Raw genomic sequence first — 21,558 nt, forward strand, 5'->3', positions numbered from 1 at the left:
GGAGTGGGAGAGGGAGAAGCAGGCTTCCTGCTGAGCAGGGAGCCCAATGCGGGGCTCGATCCCAGGACCCTGGGATCATGACCTGAGCCGAAGGCAGAAGGCAGACGCTTAATGACTGAGCCACCCAGGCACCCCATTTCCCTCTTCTTTTCAGTTTCATTATTTTCCATAATTTTATCTTCTATATCATTGATTCATTCCTCTGCCTTATCCATCCTCATTTTTATGGCATCCATTTGGATTTTCATCTGGGTTATGACATTTTTAATTTCAGCCTGACTAGATTTTAGTTCCTTTATCTTTGCAGCAAGATATTCTCTAGTATCTTCTATGATTTTTTCATGCCCAGCGAGTACCCGTATAACCATTGTTTTAAATCCTAGTTCAGACATCTTACTTATAATTGTATTGATTAAATCCCTGGTTGTGAGTACTACCTCCTGTTCTTTCTTTTGGGGTGAATTTCTCCATTTCATCATTTTGTCCAGAAAAGAAAACAAGAAAGAAAAACAAAAAACCAAAATAGAACAACAACAACAAAACTAGATCCTGGGTGTGTTTTGGTCTGCTTGTGAAAAGAAACTAGTTGTGTGTGTGTGTGTGTGTATAGTTTATATATATATTATTTTTAATGAAAGCATGCAAAAATATATATTGAAATACGGTACAATGAAATAAAATACAATGAAAGTAAACATAAATAAATATATATAAAGTATATACATAAAAATAAAAATAATTATAGAACTAAAAAGAGTTGAAAAAAATAAGAAAATACATGAAAAAATAATAATAATAAATAAAGAATAAAAGTACAAATAAGGTTAGATCTATTTTCCCCTAGAACTGATGTTTTGCAGCCCTCTATGATTAGTAAACTTTGTGTGAGTGAGTTGTTTGTGCTGGTCTTCTGGGGAGGGGCCTGTTGCACTGATTCTCAGGTGGACTTGCCCTAGTGGAAATGCACCTCCAGGGGGCAAGGAGGCAGGGCTTAGTGTAAGCGGTGGCTCCAGACTCCACTAAGTGGCACTTTTTTGTTCCCTGAAGGCTTTCAGCACTGATGGGTGAGATGAATATGGTGGTGCCCTGCTCTCTAGCCCTGGAGTTGAAAATTCATGCCCCCCTACTCTTCCATGAACTCTTACAGAAGAGCAATCATTCTTATTTCCCTGGTTTCCATCAGAACCCTGTGTTCACCCTACCTATGTCTGAGGTTTTTTTATCTCAGTCATGCGACTAAGTTTCATAAGTCCAAATTTTAGGGACTCCCATGTCACGGACCCATGCTGTTCCTCCCAGGGATGGTCTCTCCATATTTCTGCTGTTTGCCAGACCCATCCTAAGAAAGTGGTCAAACAACCACACAGCAATTTGCAGTTTATGACAATACAGAGGAGAAACCTGGCACCCAGACTCGCTGTTCTCAGCTGGCTTCCAGGCTCCTATGCCTGGGAACAGTGCAGCACTTAGGCACCACCCGTTCTTCTTGCAACCCAGGGGATCCTCAGACCATGGTGTCCCACCTGGGATTCTGCCCGCTTCACCACCTGAGCACCTTTAAGCCAGGCACATTCCACACTGTAGCAATCTTCTAAAAGTTCTGGTTTTGTACTCCGCTGCTTATAATACTTTGTGGTAGCCTCTGTAAGCATACTCCTTCTGTGTTGCTGTATCCACAACTACATTGCTCTGGATTCAAGTCTCCACACCTCCTACCTTCCAAAAGCTGGTCATTTTTCCACTTGCAGACTTGCAGTTTTTGTTCTCTCAGACCTCTGATTGATTTCTCAGGTGTTCAGAAGGATTTGATAACTAGCTATATTTGATGGATGAACAAACTTAGGGTTCCCCTAGTCCTCTACCATCTTAACTCCTCCCCAAACGTCTATTGACTAATGAATGGATAAGCAAAATGTGATATACACACACACACAATGGGATATTACTCAGCCATAAAAAAAGAATGAATTCTTGCCATTTGCACATGGACAGAGCTAGAGGATAAGCAAAATAAGTCAGTCAGAGAAAGAGAAATATCCTATGATTTCACTCATATGTGGAATTTAAGAAACAAAACAAATGATCATACGGGAAAAAGAGAGGCAAACCAAGAAACAGATTTTTTACTATGGAAAACAAACTGATGGTTACCAGAAGGGAAGTGGGTGGGGGGATGGGTTGAATAGGTGATGGGAATTAAGGAGTGCATTTGTGTGTTGTATGTAAGTGTTGATAACTAAATTGTACACCTGAAACTAATGTTACAGCATATGTTAACTGGCTAGAATTTAAATAAAAGCTAAAAAAAAAGATATATGGATTTACAGATAGCACATGAATGAGTAGAAAAATGCACAATGAACTATGTCTCTTTGTTCTTCCTACTTATGGCAAACTTCCTTTCTCAGAAGTAGCTGGAAGATCTGAAGATAATCTCTAGAGGTACATTTTAAGATTTTATTTATTTATTTATTTATTTGACAGAGAGAGAGAGAGACAGTGAGAGGGAACACAAGCAGGGGGAGTGGGAGACGGAGAAGCAGGCTTCACGCTCAGCAGGGAGCCCGATGCAGGGCTCGATCCCAGGACCCTGGGATCATGACCTGAGCCGAAGGCAGACGCCTAATGACTGAGCCACCCAGACGCCCCTCTAGAGGTACATTTTAATAAAAGTTTGGTTAAAATGTCAGGAGACTAAAAAGAGTTGATTCCTAAAGGGAATGAAAAACATCAATAAGGTCCATAAGTTAAAAAAAAAAAAAAATCAAGTCCTTGTCATTCATTCAGTTGTTTTCTAGTAACCATTTCCACAGTTATGTTCTTTATCCTCCCTATCCTGCTGCCAAGAGTGAGTCTACAGCAAAGCTAGGTCTTGCATGTTCATTGCACATTGTCAGTGTTGGAAGGCTCTTAGAAAGCATTGAGTCTAATCTCCTTTGTGCACCAAGAGGGAAACTGAAGCCAAGGAAAGGGGGAAGGATCTTAATCCATCTAGAGAATAATGGAGGTGAAATAAGAACTCAGATTTCTAGGATGCTCTTTCAGTGACAGCATTGTGGCCAATAAAACAGCATAATCAATGTGGTCATTCTAATAATATGGAAACGATCATCATGAGCTGATAATATTTTGACACTATTTTGTTATACTTAGAAATTCCCAGGGAGACTCTTTTCATGTAGTTTCTTAAGCTGGGAACTATGAGAAATTCAGTGGGGTAAAGAGGATTCTCTTAGGGAGGCAGCTGTGGCATAGTGGGAAATGCTTGTGCCTCAGAGTCAGACAGATTTGGGCTGGAATTCCAGCACAGCACTTATTGATGTATAGTCATAGAAAAAGCATTAAATCTGTTTGAGCTTCTTTTGTAAAATAAAGGTTATAAAGAACACCAACCACCTAGGAATGTCATGAGGATTGAATGAGACAACATATGAAAGTGAGAAAGCACGAGAAGTAATGTGTAAGAGCTCAAAATGAAAAGAACTGAATAGGACTCAGGTTCTGTCTCTTTCTTTTGTCCTGAATTGAGTAATTGGGTGGTGTGTATGTCTGTGTGTGTGTGTGTGAGTGTGTGTGTGCTGGGGTGGAGGAGGGAGGGAAGGAGAGAGGGAGAAAGATTGAGATTATTTGAGATTATTTCTGGCAATGCAGGTATTTGGAAAGTAATCACATTGGAAAACACCAGTCTACTCATAAATCAGTGATCATAGAATATTTTTAAAAACAGCTTTATTGAGGTATATTTTACATATTATAAAATTCATTCACTTTGAGCATATATTTCAATGATTTTTATTAACTTTACTGAGTGTTGCAGCCATAATCATCGTAACTCAATTTTAGAACATTTTTATCCCCAAATAAGATCCCTCATGCCAATTTATATTTAATATTTTTTCTCACTCCCAGCCCCAGGCAACCACTAATGTACATTCTGTCTCTATTAGCATGCCTTTATGGACATTTTATAGAAATCGAATCATACAGTATGTGCTCTATTGTATCTGGTTTTTTTACTTAGCATACTGTGAGGTTCATCTATGACATACTGTGTGCCAGTTCAATCTTTTTTATGACTGAATAGTATTCCATTATATGTATATATGACAATTTGTTTATCAATACACCAGTTGACAGACATTTGGGTTGTTTCTACTTTATTGGTGTTATAAATAATGCTTCTATAAATATTTGTGTAAATATTTTCAGAAGGCCTAGTTAGAATATGCTTATATTTTTAAAATTTTATGATTGAAATTGAAACACACACATACACATACTCCTAGAAATTTTGCAGACCTCAGTAGACATGTGCACAAGTCTCCTAGGGCCATGGAACCCTGCTTAAGAAGTATTAGTTTAGAACACAAAAATTTTTAGTAGATCTGTAGGCCAGATGAGAAAATAAATGTTATAAACAATTTAAAAAGATAGAAGGAGATCTTGGACTATAAACCAGATCTCATGAGAGACAAGTCAGTGGATTCCACTACCCATGATGCTATATCCACTGTAAGAAACACATTTCCTTATTTCCCTGCTGTACTCACTGAGCAGAGATACACCAGCCAAAGGAAGCATCTTGGTTTTTTGAAAGTAGGGGGGGGGGAAGGTGTTTGGAAGTATTTCTGTTTACTGGCTAATAAGAAATATTTCCAGAGCATCAAAAACAAAACAGAACTCTGCCATCTGTCAGTAGCCACACATATATATGGCTTAAGATTTAACAAAATATATATAAATAACCAATTTATGATGGAAAAGTAATTAAAATTTACCTACATTCAGTGTAAAACACCAAAGACCTTGATAATGAGGTGGGCAGGGGGTTAGGGGCATGAGAGATTATCTTCCCAGTATAGTAGGGCTGTGTGTTGGGGACAGTGCTGCAGTATTGACACTCTTACCTAGCCTGGGTCTGAGAACCTTGGAGGAGAAAGTTGCTCTCCCAGATTCTTCCCTGTCAAAATCCAAATCCAGGTATACAGAAAGGGAAATAGTGAACCAAAAAGTAAACCCATTCCTTGGCAAAGAGCTACTCTCCCTTACAAACAAAAACAACTTACTTTGCTAGTTCAAATATAGACAACTCAACTATTATGTGGGCTCGGGGTAATGTTGAAAATGTTTTTATCAAGTGCGCTTTGTGCTTCCACTGACCAATAACTCTCCAATAAAACAAAAATACATAAAAGCAAGGTGCTCAAAGAAAGATGTCCACACTTTAAAAGCAATGAAAAGGAAATCTTTAAAAGCACTCTCCAGGGACGCCTGGGTGGCTCAGATGGTTAAGCGTCTGCCTTCGGTGGGGTCATGACCTCAGTGTCCTGGGACTGAGTCCCGCATGGGGCTCCCTGCACAGTGGGGAGCCTGCTTCTCCCTCTCCCTCTGCGTGCTGCTCCCCCTGCTTGTGCTCTCTGACAAATAAATAAATAAAATCTTAAAAAATATAAAAAATAGAACAAAAACTGAAGTCTCCAAACATTTAAAAATAAATAAATAAATAAAAACACTCTCCAAAAGCAAAAAATTGAGTGTGATATTTGCCATGGCCAAACAGCAATTACAAAGAAGAAAAATATGTTTCACTTCACCTGTACGTAAGATACCTTAAAAAGCAAAGTAAAACTTCATTTCCCTATTTCCATTGCCAACTCCAATTTTTGAACTTTAAAAAGGAAGTTAGAACAAAGGTGATTCTGGGTATGGCTTGGGATGATCACACAATGTTCATACCATGAGCACTTTGTTCTTGGCTGGCACACCTGTGCACTGAGGTAACCCTGGCAACCAAGGCTAGTATCTGCATTGTTACAGAAAAAGTCAGTGCCAAGAAGCTATTTTAGAAGGGCTAGGTAGTCCAGCCAGGAAGTTTGTTGTCTTTTGTGGGGCTCACACTAAGCTTTGTAGTTACTGTGTTTATAGACACACCACTGGGAGATTTTGCTACCTGGCTGTTTTTTGTATTTTGTTTTTTTTCCCTGCAATGTTGCCCCAGTTCCACTATGGTACCTGTACCATCCTAAAGCAGTTGTTAAGGGGAAGCTTTGAAGCAGTGGAAAAAGCCTTGCTCTGGGAATTAGTAACATGAGCTGTCTTCCTCTTCTTTAAAAAGGGATAAAATAACACCCAATTCAGGGTCTTAGGAGGATGAAATGGGTGTAAATGAGCTTCATAAATTATAAAGTCTAGAACAGGCACAGTGAAGAGGGCTGTGTCATTTTTATCATTGTATTATTGTTATTATTGCTATGTAAAGTCACTATCAGTAGTGTTGGATTTGAACCACTGCCAGGTGCATGGTGACCTTTGAACACCTAAGGCCTGCTCAAGCTGAATCATCTTCTCTTTGGGTACTAGTTCTTACCCTACCAGAAGGTATAGACATGACTAATTAAAGCCAGTGAGAAGAATAAACTATCCCAGAAATAAAAGAACAGAGAACCTAAACGCCAAGGCCAAAAGCCTTGGCTCATACATATTTGCTAATACCTGTGTGATGTCAGGCTGCTTGGTGCAGGCTTGTAATTCAATTGCTTCTAATTCCCAGTCCAGTACAATGGTCCATTTTACTTTTTCTCAGGTGCTTTTAGCACTCTCATCAATGGGTTGCCCCAGGAGCCCTTAATCAGTGATTATAGATGATTATCCCTAAAGATGCATTTAATAAAATCCTGAAAGCAGAGGTCTTGCTGTAGAGAACATTCCTTTTCCAGGGCTAAAACCTGTTGATGAAGTGCACGCGGTGCCTAATGCACTTCATTAACCACTAAGTACTTGCGGGATGGGAACTAGCTTTACAGGATTCAGAAAGATAATCAGACAATAAAGTAGAATACAGTCTCCAAGGAACTTATTCCTCTCTGGTCATGGGATGTATAAGTAGGACCTAAAGCAAAAAAAAAAAAAAAAAAAATGGGGCTTCTTTTCTTCTCCCACTCAGCTGCCCCTAAGTTGATTGGAGGATCTTTCTGGGAGACAGCTGGGAGGTAGTTTAGGAAAATCAGCCCCCAGGGGAACCTGGGTGGCTCAGTTGGTTAAGCGTCTTCCTTCTGCTCAGGCATGATCCCAGGGTCCTGGGATTGAGCTCCACATGGGGCTCCCCGCTCAGCGGGGAGTCTCCTTCTCCCTCTCCCTCTGCCTGCTGCTCCCCCTGTTTGTGCGCACTCTCTATCTCATATAAATAAATAAAAATAAAATCTTTTTAAAAATTGATAACACTAAAAAAAAGAAAAAAGGAAAATCAGACCCCAGAAGGAAGGTCAACTTGGCTCAGAAATTTTCTGTAAGTTTCAAAAACAGCAAGACCCAGCCTTGCTCCCTGCTGGATTTGGAGAGTTATACGCCTCAAATAAAGAGTGAGGCCCAGATAATCAACCTACTGGGAAATCACTTGCTTTGCCCTATGCTGCAATGGAGAAACATTGTTCTTCAAACATGCCCTAAGAATTTCCAGCTGACCCAGGAAGAGCAATGAGTCTAGAGGAACCTGGCAGAAGAGGAAAGCAGAGAAAACCTTATTGGTCATAGGAGGTAAGAACTAGAGAGAGAGAAAAGAAACAAAAAAAACCCAAAAATCTCTATATCCTGGATGCAGATGAAGTCATGTGCTATTTTTCAATGGAAGACCACTGTTACCTCAACAACAATTTACAGACTATTGGGTCAGATAGTTTTCCTGGTAGCAGGGATGAGCTGCCTTAATCCATCTCCTAAGTCTCTTCCCTAAGCTGCTTAGTGATCCTTTAGGGTTATCTAGGCAGTATCTAGTAGAGAGAAAGAACTATTGCCCTTCCCTGTCCTTTCATAGCGAAGAGCAATTTCTGTTCTACTTGTTCTTCCCTGGACTATACACTCAGCCATGGGACCCACACTTGGGTCTGGGAGTGGGGGATGGGTATATAGGGCAGGTTGTTTTTCCCAAATATGCATTGTTTTGGATAATTTACTAGTCTTTCTAGGCCTCACTTTCCTCATCTTTAAAATAGGCATAATGTGTGAATAAACTTTTTTAAAATAAACTTTAATAAAGTACTGAAGTTATAGTTGACGTATTTACTCCAATAGCTGCAATCTTCCTGGAGGAAGCTTTTAAAGATGAAATAATTGCACTCCTCCCACCTCTAAATAAAGTAAAAGTCTCAAGTCTTTGCCCAAACTAAGATCAGAGACTCTTAAATTGGACAGTGGAATGTGGGGAGGGGGGCAATAGATGGATATTCCTACTGCCTCCAGCCTTTATCCACTTTTTTCATAACCCTGGAGCAAAAATAAAATAAGATAGCCAGGTAGAAAGAATCTTCTCTGACCTTGCAGCCTTTCTCACTTTTTGACCTCTTGAGGGACAGTGCTAAATGGAAAATCTCTTAGATTTACACTAGGGTCAGACCTGGCAGAGAATGTACATCAAGGCTGGCTGCAGGGTAGGGGGAGGGTAGTTGCTGGGAAGGGGAGAGAATAGGCTTGGTATATGGGCAAGAACATTACCTCATTCACATCCAGGTATAAGAGCCTTATTTGTCTCTCCACCGTTTTTCCTGCCAAAGATTGTTGTTTTCAGTATCTCCTTACTCCTTAATATTGTCTTCCAGAAAATTAAAATTTCAAGATATTAGAGAGGCCTTGCTATTCACCCTTACATCACCAAGTAACTTAAGGTTAGTCACTTTCCATCCATGGGCCTCAGTTTCCTCATCTGCAAACTGGGGATGGTAGTCCTTGCCTTGCCCATCTCAGGGTTTCTATAAAGATCCAATGAGGGATGCCTGGGTGGCTCAGTTAAGCGGCTGCCTTAGGCTCGGGTCATAATCCCAGGGTCATGACCTGCATCAGGCTCCCTGCTCAGTGGAGAGTCTGCTTCTCCCTCTCCCTCTGTCTGCTGCTCCTCCTGCTTGTGCTCTTTCTCTGTCAAGTAAATAAATAACATCTTAAAAAAGATCCAAGAGATAATGGCTGTAAACACACATTGCAAACTATAAAGTGCAACACCTGTATATGCAGTAAATTTCAGCATTTCCACCCCTAGGATAACTGTGCCCTCTCTCCATCTTGGGTTTTTACAAATTATGTTACATCCAGCATTCTGGGCTATATACACTGTTCCCAAAGAAAGGAGATAGTTACTCCACTCATCTGAGAACTGTTTTTCTTCAAATCTTATCCACTGTGAGGGAGTGGGCATCAGTTCAAGTGGCCCATTACAGACATAAGAGGGACTCAAAAACAATCCATGATGCTCACATCTCAGCCCTGAGGTTCTCATCTGTCTTGTGCCATCAGCCTTGGAGGGTGAAGTTCCACTTTATTCTGAGAAGCATGTGAAACTGGTGGTGAGGGCTCATAAACTAATTTTGTTCTACTCTAAACCAAGAAAGCACCAATGGTCCTTGAGCTGCCCTAAGGTCAGGCTTCAGTGAGAACCTTCAGTCCTCAGTTCCCCCACTGCAGACCTCAGTAATTTCGCTGTCACTTCAAAGACCAAAGCTCTGAAGTGAGTTTGGCCATTGAGATCTAGAGATTTAGCCTTGGGCTTTAGAAGACCAGGCACCAAGAAGGGACAAAAGAGGCAAAAGTAGGAAGATAAATAAAAATAAAAGGAACTTTAGGAAATACCATTTAAAAGATCAAAAAGACATTGAGTTGAATCTCCACTAAAGAAGGGTAAGAGACCCATCTGTGGGGAGGAAGACCCTGGCAAATGGGCTAGCTCTAGAGTTGTCCCAACCAAAGAAGTCTAGGAGATGAGTGGGGAATCAAGGTGTCAGGCCTCCCCCACAATGCATGTAGAGGTGTGTGTGTGTGTGTGTGTGTGTGTGTGTGTGTGTGTGTGTGTACTATAGAGGGGGGCAGTGTGAAGGAGCTAAAAGGGGAAGGGTTTGATTTTGTCCCTAAAGTGCTAGGTAGACATATCAATATCTGTACTGTACTGAGAGGCCTCCACCTCAGGTCCACCTGACCAAGATGCAAGCAGTAAAACTCTACCCCATTCATTGACATCCCCTCCCTTTTTCTCTATAATTAAGCTGAGCTAGGAACATGTCTGGTAGTTCCATGGCCAAAGAATCTAGCTCTCCAAGCTAGCTATAATAAGGAAGCAATAAATGCTGCAGGTCAGTCTTGGGAAAGTGGTAAAGAATCAACACTTTGGTGGGATGGGATAGGATATGCCCCATTCATAGAGTACTGGCTGTTGTGGATACCACATCCCAGGCCCCTGCTACTGTTGTGTATAGGAACAAAGCAGGAGAGTCCAGAGAGAATGACTGGGCAAGGTTGCCAGAAGCCCAAGAGACCTAGGGAGAGAGCAGAACAAGTTAGAAATCTGTGGAGCAATCTCATTAGTCTCCTGCTCTCCTTATCTCTTAAAAAAAAAAAAAAAACAAAAAAACAAAAAAAAACACATAGTTTAGGTCAATGGTTGAAACATTAGAAACAGTAGAAATACATCACTTAGCTAGGTTGATGATAGTTCTACCCTGTTCTATCTTGGTGAGACCATTCCTCATGAAGCTGGGTTCAGCTTTAAGCCCCACATTCTCTAGAGAAACACAAAGTGGTACGTTCCAGAGAGGAAATGTAATTTTTAGACCTCTTCAGGGCTATCACAAGGCAGAGAAAGCAGATGAAGTCTGTGTGGCCCATGGAACAGATCCAGGACCCATGAGTAGCTACTACAGGGAGACAGAAGGTTTTTCTTTACATTGAGCTCCAATCTACCAGTCATAGCTGCAATACACATTGGGCAGTAGTAAGCTCTCTGACACTGTAAATATGTGAGCAAAGGTGACACAAACATTTGTTGGGGATATTACAAAAGGAACTCAAACATGGATTGGAGGATTTGGAAGGGAAGTTGGACTAGATAACCTTGAAGACAACTAAGCTGACTGGTTTGATAGCAGTGTTAGATTTCACCTACATGTTGTTCACATTTTCTTAGGTAGATGTAGGGAAGGGGGAGTCAGAGGGCCTGGACAATATCTTAGCTGCAGAAATATGGAAAAGGGTTTTAAAAGGTAGTTGGTTAGTTGAAAAGTTGGAATCTATCCACTCTCCTGCCTCATATTGTCTCATGCTACTTAAGCCTCTGAGAAAGTAACATTGGCTATAGAATGGTCACAATGATAAAGTTAGACAAACTCTGGAATGGAGCCCCCAAACTGGGCTCTAGCTTAATTCTACCATTGATTTGCTCTGTGACTTTGAGCAAATCATTTTCCCTCTCTGTCTCAGTTCCTATCTCTATAAAACAAGGCTAACAAACCCTGACCTGCTTACCACAAAGGGGTGTTAGATCAGACAAGTGTAGTCAATATGTAGGGGTATATAAATTGGACTGGGGCTGGGGAAGGAAAGAAAATTAACATGATTTAAATATTTCTAATGCATCAGGCACTATAAAAGACGCTTGCACATACATTTCTTACTCAACCCTTATAAGAACTTATGAGGTGAGTAGTACTCTACTTTTTATGATTTAAAGACCTGGGGCTCAGAGAGGTAAAAAGATTTACACAAGGTTCACATAGCTATTAAGGAACAGAGGTAGATTTCAGGCTGCCAGATGGCAAGGCTTACATATTTTCCCATTGTGTCATGGTGCGTGTACACATGAGCAGAGATAACTGAATATGACTATTAGACAGTGAGGCCCTGAGAAAGCTTGTAAAAGACCAGGATAGAAAGACCAGCATCATGTCAACCTGGCTACTTCCTTGACAATTGTAGGCCCAGAAATGTGATATTACCTGACAGACTCCAAAGATTAGCATAGCCACTGTTGCCCCTCCAGTGTTTCTAGCTTTCTCTTCCTCTACCCCTAGCCCTACTGAATAACAGTATTCCAGAGGAAAATTCCTTGGGGGTGGTCCCCAGTTTCTGGTCTTTCTGTCCCACCTTTCCAGCTCACCTCACTAGAGTTAAGGGCTGGGGACTTCAAAGGGCATATTGAACTCCAGTCTGTCTTCAGAGTTTTCAGCTGTGTCCCCCCTCAAGGTCTCAGCTCCAGTATAGGAGGCTGAACTGGAAAACGTTTGCAGGTCTAGCTCTGTGCATTCGATGGGGGTGTGGACCCAGTGGGAGTGGCTCTCTGAGGCACAGGAGGCCATGGTAAAAGACTCCTGTGTGGGAAAGCCACAAGTTGAACTGCAGTCATCATCCAGGATGGGGTTAAGTGGCTGGGTCTCAAAGATGCTTTCACTCAGTGGGGACTCAGGACTGGTCTCCTGGCCAGGTGGCATGGTGAAGAGAGATTCCTCTTCTGCTGCCTCATCAGCCTCAAACTGCAGCGAACCTCCTGCAACTTGAAGCAGAAAGCCACTGGGTCAACCAAAGGCAGGAGCTCCTTTCAGTGGAGCACCTGGTCCTGAGTACAAGATGGGCAGGGTCCGGGAAGTAGTGCTCCCCTTCCCCTCCCTGGAGATCTAAGGACCTAGCACCAGGCTGAGGTGATACAGTTGGGAAACACACTTACACTGGGGTATCAAATTGAGGCTACCTAGTGGTAGATCAAGAAAAAGGGTCAATTTCTCCAGAGAAAGAGAAACCCTTTGTGGGCAGCAGGATTTTGACCCTCTTCTTCCATGATCTTCATCCCTTGGTGTTATGCCTGTGTGTTATGTTGTGTCATATGGCAAGAGGCACATTGCAAATGGAATTAAGATTATGGACCTTAAAATAGTGATATTATCTTGTATTACCCAGGTGGCCCCAATGTCATTACATGTGCTCTTAAAAGCAGAAGAATAAAAGCAGAAGAGTCAGAAAGAATATGAGAGAGACGTGACATGAACTAGTTTTGAAAATGAAAAGGGGTCATAGGCCAAAGAATGCAGATGGTCTCTAGAAACTGTAAATGGCCCTCAACTGACAGACAGCATGGAAATGGGACCTCATCCCTATAACTGCAAGTAACTGAATTCTTCCATCTTTCTGAATGAACAAGGAAATGGATTCTCTCCTCCAGTTTCCAGAAAGGAACACAGTCCTGTGAACACCTTGAGTTTGGCCTTCTAAGACTCTAAGAAGAGATCCAGCTAAGCCTACAAAGCTTCTGATCTATGGAAATGGTGAGATAATAAATGAGTTTTGTTTTAAGCCATTAAATTTGTGGTAATTTGTTACAGCAGTGATAGAAAAGTAGTACATGCTTCATGCATAAGTCTGATATAGCATCAGGTTATAAACTAAGAGCCCACAGGATGTGTATTTGTTTGACCCTCTGCATTGTGGTTGTTTTATTTATTTATTTATTTATTTATTTATTTATTTATTTATTTATTTATTTTCTCATTCATTCATTTATTCATTCATTCAGTATGTATGTATGTATGTATGTATGTATTTTGTTATTAGAATTCATCATCAGAGCTTAAAACTATCATACAGAAATTCAGATTTCTGGATTCTTCTGAAAATTCAGAAGATCTTAAAACATTGAATATTCCCCCATGGTAAAATAAAGAGAAAGAGAAAGAAAGAAAGAAAGGAAAGAAAGAAAGAAAGAAGAAAGAAAGAAAGAAAGAAAGAAAGAAAGAAAGAAAGAAAGAAAGAAAGAAAGAAAGGAAGGAAGGAAGAAAGGAAGGAAGAAAGAAAAAAGAAAGAAAAAAGGAAAGAAGGACGGAAGGGAGGAAGGAAAGAAGGAAAGAAAGAATGAACCACCTGGAGCTGAGTAGCAGATTCCCCTTTGGACAGGAGATCAACTAACTCTTTAGTTTGCCATAGTCCCTACTCCTCTCTATTACACCATATATTGGATCTAATTCACACACTAATTTCCCCATATGACTCTAGTATGCATGTTAGTCAGTGACTCCTGATAAACACCCTCTCCAAATGGAAAAAAAAAAATCTTATCCTCTTTCTCCTTTGGAGACCCTGAGGGAGCTACCTGCCTTCATATCCCCAGAGAAAGGTACTTCATTATTATCTTGAAGAGAGGGGAGGAGCAGAGACGGGTTACCCATTTCTCCTTTCCTGAGGCAAGAGGAGGGACAAAAGCAACTCTCAGATGTGGCCTCATCTTCATCTTTTTGGGCTGTGGGGACCAAATTCTTCACTGCCCATGTTTCATGACCATGCCCAGGGACTGGGCAACAGCTTTCTTATTTAAGAAACTGGTTCCAAAGTCAGAAACAAGATGGTCCACCCTGAACCACAATGTTCCAAGATCCACCAAATAGTAGAGGAGAAAGAAGCAGAGCTTGAGAGGGGTCATAAAGGGATAACAGTGTTCCCTTTGTGTCCCTGTAGCCCATGAAATGCTAGATTCACCACTACTTAAGCCAAATCTATATGCTAGGCCTTTTATGGATTATCCGGCATGGCCTAAAGCCAAACTTACCCAAGGAGGTCTATGTAAAAGAGATCTTCCCACATAGAGAGAAGTTAAAAAAGTGATATTGTTTTGGGCCCAGTATCCAGTGGGCTGAAGAGGAGTCTGAGCACCAGTGTATCTAAGAAACTTTATCCTCCCCCTTTCTTACTAAATAAACTCTATTCACTAGCCTGGATTCCTGTTTAGATGTCTCTGCCTAGCTCTCAGTAACTCAATGACACTAAAGCTGCACTGAACCTTAGTACTCTGGGCTCCTGCTTTAACCCCTTGCTTATTGCTGGCCAGCCCATCATCCTATCTCCTCCCATCTTTACCTTCAGTGACCTGGACTTTCTGTCCCATATTTTTGGCTAATGGCTAGAGTTGTGCTGAAAACAGATCACAATGGTACTCCTGACTTTAAATATGACCTTCCATCTGCAATTTCCATGGCAATCTCCTATGGGCTGGGCCTGACCTCTTTGGGTGTCAGTATTGTCTGGGGGAAAATGTCTGGGTCCACCAACTCCTCTGGAAACTGGGCTCCCAGTTACCCACATTTGGGATATTACTATACTGGTAACTGTTGCCTAAGACCTCACCCACTTTTATTACAGTCATGTCTCAAAACCAGCCATTCATCCTCCATTCCTGACAAGCTCCAGAATCTATACATATAAGTAGAAATGAAGAATTAGAAAAGAACTTAGAAACCAACTAATCCAACACCAACTCTCATTTTAAAGATTGGGGATAAAGAGGCCCAAAGAATCTAGATGACTTGTCTAAAGTTGCATAGTTATGTATAGGTTGATTTAGAACCTAGGTATCCAGATTCCTTCCCCAAGGGAAGTAATCTTTCTCATGATGTTGTGTTCCTTTATGAACCCCTGTACCTTAATGAATCAGGTTCCATAAACTTGCAGGGTTGGCCTCAATTGTCTCTGAAGCCCCATGCTTTCTATTGCCACCCACAGATAGTCCACCACTGAAGTTTTCAACACTGTAGGGAAGGCCCATTAACTCTCAACCCCAGAAAATTCCTCTCTTCTGCTAATCAGAGCCTTGCTCCCAATACATGTAATATGTGAAGCAGCTACCCTTACCACGCTGGCAATGTCTGTTGAAGAACTGCTTGCAGTAGAGGAAGAAGAGCCCCAGGAACGCCAGGGTAAACACCACGAACAGACTGCTCATCAGTGCAACAAGTGTGGCCTCCTGAGGGGGCACTGTGGGTACATCTGCTTTCACTAAGCTCAACTGGAAGGCACCTGTGAGACAAGAAAGTGGGGGAAGTCAGTCACTGTGGGCAGTCAATAGTCACCCTGACGCTGGGCCTGAACTTCCTTAGGCCATTATCCTCTTCCTAGGACCTTCCCCGGTTAGGACTGCTAAGCTGGTTTTAATTCTTTGTAGAGAAGGCAAAAACATAAAGAACCAAATGGAAGAACTTGCATATACTGTTGGTATGGTATAAGTTAATATAATTATTTGAAGATACACATATTTTATGGTCTTTCCATGTCACATCTAGTTATATAACCTAGAAAACTGGAAACAAACTACAATGTTCATCAGTAAGGTACAGGATAAATAAATCATGTAATGATATAATATTATTATATAACTTAAAAGACCTGTATGGATCAATATAAATAATCCAGAAGGGAAAAGGCAAATTGGGGAAAGTGAGTAACTTGAAGTAATTTATATAAAACATCTATCACCAAAAAATACAAGTATTAAAACATGGGTGGAGGGTTTGGTAGAATCATAGTGCTCACCAATTATCCACATGCTTCCCTGCATTTCCTATACACCCTTGTAGTTAGGCTATCAGAGTACTTCTGGTCAATGGACCATGAGTGAAAGTAATGTGTGTCCCTTGCAGACTGAAGTAGTTAAAAACCACTATGTCTCTTCCATATCTTCTTTGTTCCATCAACCTAGGAGCCACATGGTCTAGATGGTATAGTCACAAGATGGAGGAATGTCTTTGTATAGTGAAAAATAAGCTTTTGTTGTATTAAGTCACTGAGATTTAGGGGTTTGTTACTGTAGCATAGCCTACCAACAGGATGCATACAATTTTATGACAGTGGTTGCCTCAGGGGAAATAGGGAGAGAATGAAATTCAGAGAGGATTCAAAAGGGAATTCTATAGGGGTGCTTGGGTGGCTCAGTCAGTTAAGCATCTATCTTTGGCTCCGGTCATGATCCCAGGGTCCTGGGATTGAGCCCTGCTTTGAGCTCCCTGCTCAGAGGGGAGTCTGCTTCTCCCTCTCCCTCTGCCCCTCCTTCATGATCTCTCTCTCTGTCTCTCAAATAAATAAACAAAATCTTTAGAAAAAAAGGAATTCTATTAAACCTGTGGAATCTTTGTTCTTTTTAAGAAAATCTGAAGTAAATATGCAAAATGTTAAAATTTATTAATTTTGGATGTTGTACAACTAACCTTTTTTTATAAAGATTTTATTTATTTATTTTTGAGAGAGAGAACACGAGCAGGGGATAGGGGCAGAGGGAGAAGCAGACTCCCTGCTGAGCAGGGAGCCTGATGTGGGACTCGATCCCAGGACCCCGGGATCATGACCTGAGCCAAAGGTAGATGTTTAACCAACTGAGCCACCCAGGTGCCTGCAACTAACCATTTTTATATTTTTCTTCATTTTAAATATTTCTACATATTTGAAGTATTTCATAATATAAAAATATCAATAATTTTAAAAGAGTGAGTATATATATAGATGGTAAATAGATAAAAATGATAGATAGAAAAATGGATAGTGGTATGGGCATAGACTAGATCCTAGGACTTCATTCAGGCTTTTACTATTCCTAAGCAATAGAGACTCTTTTAAACCTCATATTATCATCATCATTATCATCTACAAGTGCACAAATATTATAATTTATAGTGTTTTCTAAATCTATTAATTCATTAGACCTAGACAGCCATCTCATAAGGTATGAAGAATGGTGATTATCATGACTTAAATTATTTTCAGATGATGTAAAGAGGGTTAGGCAGATAATGTATTGTGAAATAAGAAATCAAATCTAACTGTTTCCCTTGCCAATCTGCTCTACAGGAAGGAGTACAGGGGGTAGGGGAAATCTTTACTACCCTATCTTGCTACCACTCAATGGGTTGGAGGAAAACAAGAGAAGAGAACTGGATACACACACTGAACCTCAGAGGTGGGTGTCTGTCTTGTGCATGGGATGCACTCTTGGTCCTGCAGTCCTCCGATACGTGTCTTTCGGTAGAATCTATGGTCAGAGCAATAAGGAATGGCAAAGTAATAAAATAAGCAATGCACGTGGGGTGGTCCTTACTGAGACCATAAGCAACTTCTAAAAGTCTTGCCCTCCTGGAAGCCAGCACCCATCTGCAATCCTCATGAATGCTCTGCATCTATGTCTGATTCTGAATCAGAGTCCCAGATGTTCCACCTCCTTCCCCATTCACCATACCCGATAGCTAAAATGGGAATTAGTCTTACAAGAGAGGGGAGAAGTGCTTCATAATCTACAGTGAGATTTATCTTGAGTCTTGGGCCTTGGCTTAAGCATGCCAGCATGATGAAAAAGTTGTTAAGTATTCATCTGTGGCTGACCATGTGCTAGGCACTTTGTAGGCGGATCATGAGAAGACACTGCTTCTCTTTCATGGGAGCTTAAGCTCATCATGATATGGACAGTTAGAATACTCCAACTAGACTCTGAGAGGTAAGGATGAAAAAGACCTCCAAGGAATATAAAAGGTCTAGGAAAGCTTGGTCTCACACAGCAGGCTCACCTAGGCAGACAGTCCCCACAGACAGCATTAGAGGTAGCTGTGCAGTTGGCCTTCTGGATACGATTGATGACAGCACAGGTGATGCAAGTCTGACATCTATGGTGGCCCCAGCTGCTTTTGAATCTGCGGGGAGGGCAGGCTGTGCAGTATGCATCCCCACCTTCTCCATAACCACAATCCTGCAGAGAGATGGGGATCACTAACATTGCTCAACAGAAACTTGGAGAGAGGATCAGCTATGGGACAAATGGACATCATATAAGTAATGTTTTACAAACTGCAAGTTGCAACACATTTATGAATCATAAAATAAATTTACTAGTTTGAGATCAGCACTGAAATTGAAAAACAAAACAAAATAATGATATAAATATCAGAGTGCTTATACTAATGCTAAGTATCAATCAGCATAGGCTAGGTTATGCTAAGGCAAAAAGCAAATTCCAAATCTCAGTGTCTTAAAAGAACAAAAGCTTAGTTCTCACTCACCCTATTTGCCTACCAGAGGTCTAGTAGGAGTTATGTTTTACATTATTCTCACTGGGCTACACGAGGTGGCAGAGGTTTTATCTTTGTGTGGCCATGATTGGAGCATCAGGGAAAAGAGAATTTTGTGAATTGCCATGGCTCTTACTTTCTTCCAGAAATGATCCATTTCACTTTGCTCACATGTCTTTGACCACACATATCATCTGATTATTAGTAACTACACAAGTAAAAGAAAATGCAATTCCACAATGTTCTAGAAGGTGGGGAGGTGGAAATATTTGACAAATAGCTGTAATCACCACCAATACTGCAATATTATATTGTAAAACTTTTACAGATAAAATATATGCAAGTATGTGTTAGGTTGTGATAAAAAAAATGTATCCCTTACTCTTGGTAATGGTAAAAAAATGTTTGAATGCCAATGATATAGAGGAGAGATGAGTGATCCAGCTCTTTCTTAGCTCAGGTCTAATATTGACTTAATGTGACTCTAGCCAGCCCCTCTCCATTTCTGAGCATCAAAAGCCCCAACATCTGAAGAGGCTGAAGGAGATAGTCTCTAAATATTCTTCCAGCTCTGACATTCTAACTTAGGTACAAGGCACCTGCCTGATATATCATAGCTTTTTCTCAAAATACAACTCTAGTTATCAGGGGATATTAACTATTTGCTAGTTGTGGCAGAATTCGGCTGATTGTTTGTCAAACTAAACCTCCTTTCTTCCTGAGAATACCACTAGCCAACATTTTCTAACCCCACTGTAGTTAGGGGGATCCAGGTGCCTAATTTCTAGCTAATGGAACATGGATAAAATGATGCATGCCTCTCTCAGGTCTGGCCCCAAGAAAACTGCCTGTTTTTTTTTTTTCTTTTGTACTTATTTTATATTTAAAACTGCTTTAATTTTATTTATACTGTGATTTTCTGGTACACAGTAACACCCAGAGAAATGCTGAAATCAATATATTAAAAATGACAGGACATCAGAAAAATGGAGGAGGTGGCAGCTCCAAGCCTTCATTTCCTCATAGTAACAGAAAAGCATGCAGAGGGGCACCTGGGTAGCTCAGTTGGTTGAGCGTCCAGCTCTTGATTTCAGTTCAGGTCATGATCTCAGGGTCCCAGGATTGAGCCCCACATCAGGCTCCATGCTCAGCAGGGTGTCTGCTTGAGGATTTCTCTACCTCTCCCTCTGCCCCTCCCCCTGCCCATGTGCTCTCTTTCTCTCTCTCTCTCCTTCTCAAATAAATAAATAATTCCTAAAAAAAGAAAAGTATGCAGAAATTGTCAGAATCAAAGTTGTCAGAACTCTGGGAAACAAAGATTTACAGTGATTAAGCAAATGCTGAACCAAGAAAAAGACAACTTGAAAATGAAAAGAAAGTTTTATGCCATTTTTGTTTGCCTTTACTACACAAGTCTCCTGAGCAGCACCAGCCCTGAAGTGGAGGCAATCTTAAAGTGGCAGCAGCCTGTGTTCTTAGTGGGAGGGCTTCATCCCTAGTTCCAGAGTGAATTGAGCAAAACTTATTAATAAATTATTGTGTATGACTGTTCTAACCTGTCTGTTGGCTACCTGAAAGACTGGTATGAAGTGTTCACTTCTGTTTCATTCAGTTCAGAATTCAGACTGGAAAAGGGGCGGGCATTTATTTTAAAAAATGCTGCAAAGCAAACTAACAAACCACGGATATCTGGGGCAAGAAATTATGAACAAAGAAACATGATAGACTTCCTAATCTTGGAAGGGTTAGAAAAAATGAGAGAAATGTGTTGGGAAATGAAAAGATTCAGAAGCACCCATATATATGGGGGAATTTAGAAAGGCACATGCATTCCTAGGTCAAGAGACATGCTTATAAAAGGAGAAGACCCAAAGCTTACACATTGGGCTGATCCATAGGCTGAGTGCCAAGTTTGGCTAATTGTTGAAGGAGTGCTTCAGCACAGACCCAATCTGCAAAGGCTGGGAAAGGTGCGTGGGTTTATTTTATTTATTTATTTTTTTTTTAAATTTCTGGCACTCAAGGAAAACTCTATCAAAATATTAGTGGGGCACCTGGATGGCTCAGTCCATTAAGCATCTGCCTTCGGCTCAGGTCATGATCTCAGGATCCTGGGATCCAGCCCCACATAGGGATCCATGCTCGGCAGGGAGTCTGCTTCTCCCTCTCCCTCTGCCCCTCCCCCCCTGCATGCTCTCCCTCTCAAATAAATAAATAAATAAATAAATAAATAAATAAATAAATAAAATAAAAATATTAGCTAACCATGATCTAAATAAACACAGACTAAATGACCACCTATGGGAAAGAATACAGTGTTTGAAAAAAGATTTTGGAAAAACACCTAAATAAATGAACTAATATAGCTTTTAATAAATACAATTTTTTAAAAATCTAAATGTGAGGAAGGAAAAAAAGAACCTGATTAACGCCACATTATAATGATTAGTTTCGAACAAAAAAGTGACAAAGCACATAAAGAAACAGGAATGTATGGCTCATTTAAAGAAACAAATAAAATTGATGAAAAGTATTTGTGAGGAAGTCCAGACATTGGACTTACTAGACAAAGAGTAGAAGACTAAAATCTTAAATATATTCAAAGAAAAACATGAACTAAAAAAATCAGAAATAAGTGTATGAACAAAATGGTAATATCAAAATTATAAAAAGAAACCAAACAGAAATCCTGGATCTGAAAAGTAAACTAACTGAATGAAAAAAATCACTACAAGAGTTAAATAGCAGCTCTCAGCAGGTAGAAAAATGAATGATCAAACTTGAGGACAGTTGAAATTATCAAGTGTGAGGAACAGAAATACAAAAGGAATGAAGAGAGTAAACAAAACCTAAGAGACATCAACAAGTGGACTAACAAACAATTGGGATTCCCAGAAGGAAAAGAGAGAAATAAAAAAGCAGAAACAATATTTGAAGAAATAGT

At 40.5% G+C, this 21,558-nt stretch overlaps 1 protein-coding gene across 16 annotated transcripts in view; it reads right to left on the reverse strand.

The window, feature by feature from the left end:
• EDA2R (ectodysplasin A2 receptor) overlaps positions 1 to 21,558 on the reverse strand; it is a 106,561-nt gene that overhangs the window by 34,219 nt on the left and 50,784 nt on the right. For 8 of the 16 annotated variants that reach the window (XM_064574158.1, XM_064574155.1, XM_064574162.1 and 5 more), the window contains 4 exons: positions 18,117 to 18,295; positions 17,502 to 17,587; positions 15,421 to 15,585; positions 11,909 to 12,301 (listed from right to left, as the gene is read on the reverse strand). In XM_064574158.1, coding sequence (XP_064430228.1) covers positions 11,919 to 12,301; positions 15,421 to 15,585; positions 17,502 to 17,587; positions 18,117 to 18,295 — 813 coding nt within the window. In that variant the 3' untranslated portion in view covers positions 11,909 to 11,918. Of the gene's footprint in view, positions 1 to 10,167; positions 10,293 to 11,908; positions 12,302 to 15,420; positions 15,586 to 17,501; positions 17,588 to 18,116; positions 18,296 to 21,558 lie in introns of those variants that run through there. The other 8 variants (XM_064574166.1, XM_064574163.1, XM_064574164.1 and 5 more) reach the window with 2 other exon arrangements.

The sequence above is a fragment of the Mirounga angustirostris genome, unplaced genomic scaffold (assembly GCF_029215605.1).
Source record: "Mirounga angustirostris isolate CCGP_5_RB_7025 unplaced genomic scaffold, mMirAng1.0.hap1 SCAF_11, whole genome shotgun sequence".
Taxonomy (NCBI): domain Eukaryota; kingdom Metazoa; phylum Chordata; class Mammalia; order Carnivora; family Phocidae; genus Mirounga; species Mirounga angustirostris.